A 9,558-nucleotide genomic window follows, 5' to 3' on the forward strand; every position below is an offset into this window, starting at 1 on the left:
CAAACCCTAGACATTAACAAACAAAAAATCATCCTAACAACAAAACCAATCAAATTTGAAAAACTTTTAAGATCTTTATGTGAAAAACCCTAAAATGAAACCTTCCACTAAAGTCTATTTGTGCATGATTCTGTTTTGCTGAACCTTATTTACAAAAGACTTTTCATATCCAGGTCGAAAATTTCAGTTCCTCAAATCAATAACAATGGCGCTGATGTTATCAGTGCTCCGACGTCCCAAAGCCAGACGTACCAGCAACGTCGCTGCTGACTCGCTGCTGCATCCGGCAATCCGAGGATCCTGGTTCTCTCCAAGACATTCGTGAACTATCTTACAAACCAATTCGCTTGAAATCACATCCCATAATCCGTCACTCGCTACTATCAAACATTCATCTCCGGCTTCTCTTCTTGTCACCGTGATTTCTGGTTCAGACGTTACCCACTGTTTCAGAAGCCTATCTCCTGTCAATTCGTACCACATCTACATCTAATCAACAATTCTTCATGTTTAATTTCAATTCCATTCCCGATTTGAAAACTAACCTATTGCTCGGGACATCGCCAGGATCCCTTCCACTCGTGCTCCATCTGTAAACATGATTCGTCCACCACAACTTTCGATTCTTGCTCGCTCGTCTTCCCTATCAGGCTGGAATCAACACAATATGAACCAATTTCATAACAATCGTCTTTCAAAAACGGAATGATCGGAAAGTAGTAAATAGTAATGTTTGGGGATGTTATTTACCTTATGGTCGACGGAAAGGGGTATGGCCCTGCCGTTACGGCAGAGGACGGCGCGTGAGTCTCCGCAGTTTGCCACAAATATGTACTCCTTCGTCAGAATCGACACCACCGCCGTCGATCCTATGAAAGACAACTGCGGGTTGCATCTACAGATACTACTCAGTCCACCACACAGACACAATCTCATCGACATCTCATCTATCCGCTGGAAACTCCGCTTAATCGCCGTCTTCCATAGCTCTTCGCCACCACTACTATCCGGCTTGTCTCCGGTTACCTTCATCCCCATTAACTCCTCTTCCATGATAACGTGCATCGTCTCTTTACACAATGCTGATACCTGCTAAAGCTAAACAAATTTCATTGCATCTTCAACGAGGTATGACATAAATACATACCCTTTAGGGAAAAAAGTTTGAAGTGCAATTCTGTCGTTTCAACAAAAGTTACTTTTCGAAATGCAAAGTAATTGTGAAAAATAGGGTTGAGGTTTACGTGAGGTCCGCCGTGTCCATCAAACACACCGAAGAAATCTACCGGCCGGAAACCGTTGATCTCCGGCCGGCATAAGTTCGTCCGAACTGAAACTTCGTCCTCCATTTCACGCTGCCTACCCACCACTGACATGATGCCGTGCACCGGCGGCGGTGGCGTCTCCATGATGCTAATCAAGCTCATGATCGCAGTCGCGGGGGTGGAAGTCGTCGGGATCTCGGTGATCGTCTGTGCCTTCTGATGTTCATCTTCCGTAGCAATAACTGATAAACCAGATGAACCTGCGGCCGACCTCCTCATGGACATCCTCCTCCGTCGTCGCTCACGACATTTCTCCGGCGAATCTTCATCTTTGTCACTCACCATCACACTCTTGCAATTACCGTAAACTCGCTTCATTACCTTCGGCGACAAAATCTAAGGCTTCAGAGATCAGTCATCTCTGGGAAAAGAAATTGAAAAAATATATGGAAACATACAGGTGTCATCTGGAAATCTGATGGGAGTTAACTCCTGCAATGCGACGAGCAACGTGGTAAGCTCTGGTCTGTCGTGGAACCCAGCTCAACTCAACGGGCAGGGTGACTGAGCTGCCCGATCTGACCGGTGACTGACCTTCGCTGACACTGTAAACTGAAAATACAGGAAAAACAACTTTTACAAAATAGTGACTGTATTCATCTTTCATTTTTTTCAAACCTAAACCTGAAAAGAAATTATATATAAAGGAAAATCAATATCTGATTCAAATGAAACCCACAACTTTACCTTTATTTATTAATTTTAATTTAATGCAGAAAGCGTGAAATTTGGAGAAGAAATAACCATTACTAATGGTGAATTCGTTGGTTTGTTTTGATTTGGATCTTGATTTTCTAGCGATGTATGATTCGGCATAGAACTAGGGATGAGATAGAAAGAGTAAATGAATTGGAAGTTACGATAATAGTCCATGGAAATTCTCTCTTTTGATATTTTTATCCCAAACTTAAAGTGAAAAATATTATATCTTTCCTTAAATTTTATAAAAGTTAACATTTGATTTATTCTTTTTGATATTTAATACCTTTTATTAATTCAAATAAACTCCTTCTATGTAAGTTAATACTATAACTCAAAAATACATTATAAAGTTTATAAAATATAATCAATATTTTTTATTCTTTTATTTGAAAATGTCATCATACTCATCAAACTTAATGAAATTTTAGTTTTTATAAAAATATTTCGGTTAAATTGATTATTTTATATAAATTAAATTTAAAAAAAATAGCATGACAAATGTGCCAACCCACACCCTTTAAATAACAATTTGTGTAGTGTGACAAATCCTATATGACACCTATATGAACTGTGGCAAGTGCGATACTACTTATTCGAAATATTGACTTGTCAGATCTACTCATGCTTTGCCAAAACTCTACAAACCGGAAATGTTTGTTACTTTTTGCACGAAAAGTTCGAAGACTGTTAGCGAACAACATTTCATCATTTTCACCATTTGCTGAATTACACCATAGCTTACTATACACAATGTGAAACTATATTGCCACTGCGTTTGTTGATCTCTATTTGACAAAGATTGGATCCTTACTTCGTTGGCTCCTATAGCTTCGTGGTTATACCATTAGATGATCCTATTCTAGAAAGAATTAACCATTAGGTGATCCTATTCCAGAAAGAATTCTCACCTACGTAGTTGATGTGATTTGGATCTTCATTTATATCGACTCAAGAGCGAGCCAAGATTATCTCTTCCTCTTTGCTCCACATACAGACCATTTTGAGGGATGAAGAAGATGATAGAAAATATAAAAGGGTAGGAGGGTTGAATAAAAAGGGTTTGAATGTGGTGAAAATGAAGGATGTTGGTATTTATAGTAGACCATGGAAAGTTTAAAATTTGAAACTTGAAGAAAAAGAAAGCGGTTAGATTTTGAAAATGGAGTATTTTTTTGAAAAATATGATGTTTTTAAAATTGTAATTAGTTAAAAAACGGTATTTCTCTAATAACGGCTATATAACTTGACTGAGTCCATCTATACCTAGTCCTTAGCATAGTTACTCACGTGTATATACTCCTTAATTATAAGGAGCTAAATTGGGTTTCAGTTTACATTTTTTCCATCTATAAATTAATGTATATGTTCAAAATATCTAATACACAGAAAATACTTTATGATTCACTCAGTACACTCTCATATGGTATCAGAGCTGTGAGGATACATTTTTTTTTCTATTCTTCTTTGATCGTCTTCCTGAGTGCATCATTACCATGAATGCTACCAATCCTCAACTCCTTGCTGTAGCTCACATCGCTTCCACAAATCTCAATTTTCAAATTCCCCCAATCAATGTCAAATTAGACAGGGACAATTACCCTTTGTGGCGCACAACCATTCTTTCTGCCCTTGAGTGCTTTGATCTAGAATCATTTTGTAACGACTAAAATTTTCCAACCAATTTAAACATTTTAATCCATTCCAAAAATCATTAAATTAATACAACTTGTTTTCAAAATAGTTTTAAACATCAGAGTATCCCCAGAACCACATCACAAAATTATGAAATATGAGGAGCGGTACGATCACGCATTTGCCTTGCTACGATCACCTGATGTACCTAAAACAATAAACTAAAACCGTAAGCTCGAAAGCTTAGTGAGTTCCCCCAAAAATACCCATACACACATAACCATACACATACATCAATAAACAGCATATTATGGGTCCAATCAACCGTCGGGTTGGAATACCCCAGGCCCTCAACCATCAGGTTGGAATGCCTAACATACTACGAGTCTAATCATCCCTCGAGATGGAATACCCGAGGCGCACAACCATCGGGTTGGAATGCCAACATACTGTGACTCCAATCATCCTACCGGGATGGAATACTCTTGGCCCACATCCATCGGGTTGGAATGCCAACATATTGTGAGTCCAATCATCCTACCGGTATGGAATACACCTGGCCCACAACCATCGAGTTGGAATGCCCAAACACTAGCAAACATGTGCATCTATCAATTAATCACATAACAGTCTACTGCAACGACATACTGGGGCCCTGTCATCCTACCGGGATGGAATACCCTCTACAGTTATTCAAATATACACACATATCACAGGTAATCTCTTACCAGCACACAGACAGTCTGACCATCTACAAGTCACTAAGCATAACCAAATCTAGTCTACCAGGTTGTCAATCTAACCAACCTTACTAGCATATAATCATCCATTCTAGCAGAATACCATACTAACATATCACAACAGCAATTACTCAAATAACAATTTAAAGGGTCGACCTTGGTGCCTTAGCCCCTTGGTATAATGAGGATAACTCACCTTGCGAAGTGTCGAAATCCTACAAATCTCTGACCGCTGCCTCACCGGAAATTCCAACTATCACATGATAATCAACAAGTTAGAATCCAACATAACTTTCAAGGCCAAGTGCCACACCACTCATTAAGTCCATTGTCCTCCTATTGGGCCAAGACCCAAAACCAAATCCTCATGCAAAGCCCAATATTGGCCCAACTTACTAAATTGGGCCCATCTTTCCAATCAAGCCTAGATCCAAGGTCCATAATAATTATTGGGCCCAAATTACTCCATCCATACTGTTCAGTCACGGCCCAAGCCCCACTAGCCCACAAACAACCCAATTACTCAAGGCCCAAAATCTAGAAATCTAACAAAGGGCGTACGGTGGGCGTACTCCTCTGGTACGCAGGGCATACGTCGGCTTGTTGACTTGAAAGCGGGTCGTTGACCCCCTACGTTGGGCGTTCAATAAGTTACACTAGGTGTAACGCACGTCTGTACCAAAATCCTTCCATGTGCTTAATGGCTTAAGCACTTAAGCCCATATGCTAGATCAAGTGACAAAAAGGGCCTAGGACTCATAAAGTCTCAATCTTTATCCTTTTTGGACGTCTATAAAGCTCTTAACACAAGGTCTTAACCCATTAAGACCTTCCTACTTCATACATGGGACAACCAAAGCCATTGGGACCTCATTTTTCTTACTCAAGACCTCTCCAATGGTCTGGAAGGACAACTCATCTTAACCAAAACACATCACGCATCATAATGGGGGTTTTCAGGACAAGAATGGTGTCATAACTTTACAACACTTAGATCCACACAAAATAAATGTCAATCAAGAAGCTTTATACCATTTAGGAGCCCTTGAACCACCAGAAAACTTCAGATCTACACGCTGGCCTTCTTCCTCTACTCACTAGATGCAACACCTTCTTCTCAAAACACTTCAAATTCACTTCAAAAGCTCACTGTAACATCCAGATTCCTAGGTATATTATTTTATTCTTTTATTTTGGAGTTTGTGGAGGGACTCGGTGATTTTGTGCTTAGACTCGCTGAGTAGGGTCGTGGATTCTCATCCGGGTTCATGACTGGACTCGGCGAGTCCATGAGTGGACTTGGCGAGTCCACGCTGTTTAATCAAACCCAGATTTCTAGGGTTTGGGACCTATTTAAAGGCCCTTAGGGCTGTCATTTGTGGCTACCAAACCCCAGAGAGAAACCCTAAAAGATCTAGAGCGATTGTGAGAGGAAAGGAGCCATTTCTTGATCTTTATGGTTGATTCTTGCAAGAAGGAGGTGTTTCCAGCTTAGAGGAGACCAAGGAGGTGGTGCATCTGTGGATTTCAAGCTAAAGACTTCACCTTTGAGGTACTATATCGCCCCTTTATCTGTTTTTTTGAAGGAATCCATAGATGTAGAGTTTTCATGTCCTTTAATGGAAGGAATTGTGAGAATATGGCCCCTATTCGCTTTGAGACTTCGGATCTGGACCCATAGTGGTCTAAAGAGCTTATCTCATCTTGCTTTATGTTAAGCCATAGAGGTGTTGAGCTTAGGATGTTATTTTTGGGGCTAAATAACCAAGTGAAACCTTCTAGACGTCCCATGAGTGTCAAGATTCGAGCTTTACATGTTTATCAGGCTTGGGAAGGTCAGATCTATGGACCAAAGGAACACATCTGACCTCAAGAGGTCAATTGAGTTTGTGCATGGCATGAACTCGCCGAGTCCAAGGACATAATCAGCAAGTAGGGCTAGGGTTTCCCGTAAATCACTCAGTTAGTAGACTTGTCGAGTTGGGGAATAACTCAGTGATTCAGAGAGGGATTAGAGGACTGGGGTTCAAGGTGGAACTCGCTGAGTTGATCTTGAGACTCGGCGAGTTGAGTCGGGGTGGCCCTGCGATTCATGATAGGTGTGACTCATCGAGCAAGGGGATGGACTCAACATGCCAAACGAGTCTAGGAAGTTAGTGGACACGTGTAGACTCACCGAGTTGCCCAAGTGCACTCGACAAGTCGGATCAAAGTTTGACCTTTGACTTTGGTTGACTTTTAGGGGTTGGTCAACAATGAGGGCCTTTGAGCCAAAAGAGGGGTAAAATGGTCTTTTACCCTTCTGAGGGTGCCAAGAGAGGGTTGAGTCTAGTCCTGAGAGTTATATTTATGAGAGTATTACTTTATGTCATTAGGCGGTGGCTAGATCGTATTTCTACCGAGTTAGAGATTTACCGAGACATCTGAGGTGGGTCTTCTCACTATACTTTACCTTGAGTGGTAATTAGAGCTATGTGACAGAGTTATTGTATGCTACTTATGTGTTGTGTTGCACTGCATTATTTCTATGTGATTTATGCCATGTGTATATCAGAGTATATCAGAGATAGAACCGGAAGGTTCACAGAGCTAGGACCATAGGGTCCACAGAGTTAGGGCCTAAGGGCCCACAGAGTTATAGCCTCGAGTGGCTAGTATGTGTTGTGTATAGTATTTTTGGGAACTCACTAAGCTTTATGCTTACAATGTTATGTGTTATGTGTTTCAGGTACTAGTGATGATCGTGGGAAGGCGCCGACATGATTCGTACACACGCATGGGATTTTATGTATTTTGTTCTTGGGAAATATTTTGTGAAACAAAGATATGATACAATGAGATTTTGTTAATAAATGTGTTTGGAATTTTTTTTTAAATGCGAAAAATTGTCTTAAATTTTACGGTGTTACAATTTGGTATCAGAGCCTTGGTTTGAGGGATTCAGATGCATCTTCGGCTGTACTACTGAAGATACCGGGCCAGTGCGCAGTCCAAGTAAGAATCCTTAGGGTACCAAAGATCAAGTAGGATTGGGATATAGAGTGTGTGTACACCCGAGCGAATTACTGATATCTTATGTTGTATTTCAGAGAGGCATCATGGTAGGGACATGCCATAGACCAGGGACCAGTGGAGGGGATGTGAGCGACGAGGAGCTCTGCAAGATGATACATGATGAGGTGGCTGCTGCCATTCACGATGAGATTCCAGAGATGTTCGGGTCTATCAAGACCACGCTGATAGAGACATTCGACGAGAGATACGCTGCTGTTTCTGAGGCTGCTGTTGCTGCGGGTACTACAACTATAGCTGTGACGAGGCCGCAGGGTGGTGATGCGTTGCTATTCCGAGAATTCAGCAACACGAAACCACCAGAGTTCGATGGGACCCAGGACCCGATTGCAGCGATGAGGTGGATATTAGACATAGACGGGTGTTTCTTTACTTGCTCATCTCCTGAGCATTTGAGAGTCCGGTTCGCGCTTAACCAGCTTTGCTTGGGAGCGAAGGACTGGTGGAAGTTTGTGACGGCGCATTATTTTCCTGCTGAGCTTACTGCAGTGACTTGGGAGAGGTTCAGTGCTATGTTCCGAGATGAGTGCGTTCCCTAGGTGGAGAGGGAGTGTTTGGCCCAGGAGTTTCTGACCCTCAAGCAGGGTACTGATTATGTCACAGTGATTACGAGGAAGTTCCATGAGCGGGCGATGTTTTGCCCAGAGCACGTGTCCTCCGAGCAGGAACGTATGAGCCGCTATCTGAGTGTTTTGAGGAGGGATATACGGGAGTTCGTGGTGAACTCGACATACCGGATGAAGAGGGAGATAGGGCTGGAGACCCAGGCTAGGGAGGAGACTGAGTCTCAGGGGAGGGATCGGCGACCGACACAGTCTCATCCGGCAGCCAAGCGAGCCAAGCCCGTTGATTCGAGATTGGGGAGCCAGAAGGGCTGCACTTGTGGCAAGTGCAGCAAGAGTCACGATGGGGTGTGCAGAGCAGGGTCTTGCTACAAATGTGGCAAGGAGGGGCATATGGCCAAGGATTGCCCCAAGGAGTTTGCAGTATGTTTTCACTGCATTGAGACTGCACACCGGAAAGCAGAGTGTCCACAGTTGCGAGGGACGGCTTGAGAGTTTCCATAGCCGACGAGAGAACGGTGTATGCCACCGAGGTGATCCGAGGATGTGTACTCGAGATTTTCGACGTTGAGTTTCCTATTGATCTAGTTCCTATTGCGATGGGAGATGTCTGTGTCATCGTGGGCATGGACTGGTTGAGCAAATTTGGAGCGGTTATCGACTGCAAGAGACAGCTGGTGACCATACGAGACCCTAGTGGGGGAGTTCTTACAGTATACGACGAGGGTACGCGTTTTGGTTCGGCATTTTGTTCAGCCGCTAGAGTGAGGCAGAGTTTACAGCAGGGCTGTAAGGGATTTGTAGCATATGTGATGGATACGAGGGTAGATTCAGAGAGACCGAGGTCAGTAGATGAGGTTCCAATAATGCGTGAGTTTCCGGATGTATTTCCGGAGGAGTTACCGGGTGTGCCTCCCGAGAGGCAGGTTGAGTTCAATATCGATTTGGTTCTGGGGGCTGCGCCTATCGCGAAGGCTCCCTATCGCCTTGCACCTCCAGAGATGCAGGAGTTATCCTCACAGCTTCAGGAGCTGCTGGGTGATATGTGCATATTTTGTGTGTATTAAGTATAGTTTTTTATTCATATATTAGCTAAATTATCACATATTATGGACAAAAGGTACTTAAAAGTGTTAAATTATGTTTTTCAGTCCAAAGATGAAGCTCGGAAGCGAAAGGAAGCAAGAGAAGCGGTTAGGAGCTCAAGAGTGGAATGAAGAAGGAAAACACCCAAAAAAGGCTTCTACTCGTCGAGTCGAGCCTGGACTTGACGAGTTCGATCACAGAATCAGAAGGATAATGATTCGGAAGTCAAGATAGTTATCGCAATACGGAGAATGTGAGAGGGACTCGACGAGTCGGAACACATATTTAAAGATAACTCCACAAATCGAGAGAAAAGAATTCTGGGAAGTTTCAGAAGTGCTTTGCTGCGAATAAGAAGCCAGAAGAACCCTAGAAGTCGACCAAGGAAGCTAGAATTCAATTCCGGGAGTAATTAAGGCACAATTTCATCATTCTACT

At 42.5% G+C, this 9,558-nt stretch overlaps 1 protein-coding gene across 2 annotated transcripts; it reads right to left on the minus strand.

The window, feature by feature from the left end:
* Window positions 1-54: 54 nt before the first annotated feature.
* On the minus strand, window positions 55-2,139 carry LOC145008388 (putative protein phosphatase 2C 75). 2 transcript variants are annotated; one of them, XM_078967013.1, is made up of 6 exons: window positions 2,013-2,139; window positions 1,724-1,877; window positions 1,245-1,646; window positions 751-1,089; window positions 546-651; window positions 55-464 (listed from the first exon to the last, which is right to left on the minus strand). In XM_078967013.1, the coding sequence occupies exons 2-6, from the start codon at window positions 1,730-1,732 to the stop codon at window positions 184-186; spliced, it is 1,137 nt and encodes a 378-aa protein (XP_078823139.1). In that variant the 5' UTR covers window positions 1,733-1,877; window positions 2,013-2,139; the 3' UTR covers window positions 55-183. The 2 variants fall into 2 exon arrangements, with proteins under 2 accessions (XP_078823139.1, XP_078823140.1); XM_078967014.1 differs by lacking the exon at window positions 2,013-2,139 and having other exon boundaries at window positions 1,724-1,920.
* Between the last annotated feature and the right edge of the window lie 7,419 nt (window positions 2,140-9,558).

The sequence above is a fragment of the Lactuca saligna genome, chromosome 8 (genome assembly GCF_052625555.1).
Source record: "Lactuca saligna cultivar CGN05327 chromosome 8, ASM5262555v1, whole genome shotgun sequence".
Taxonomy (NCBI): Eukaryota; Viridiplantae; Streptophyta; class Magnoliopsida; order Asterales; family Asteraceae; genus Lactuca; species Lactuca saligna.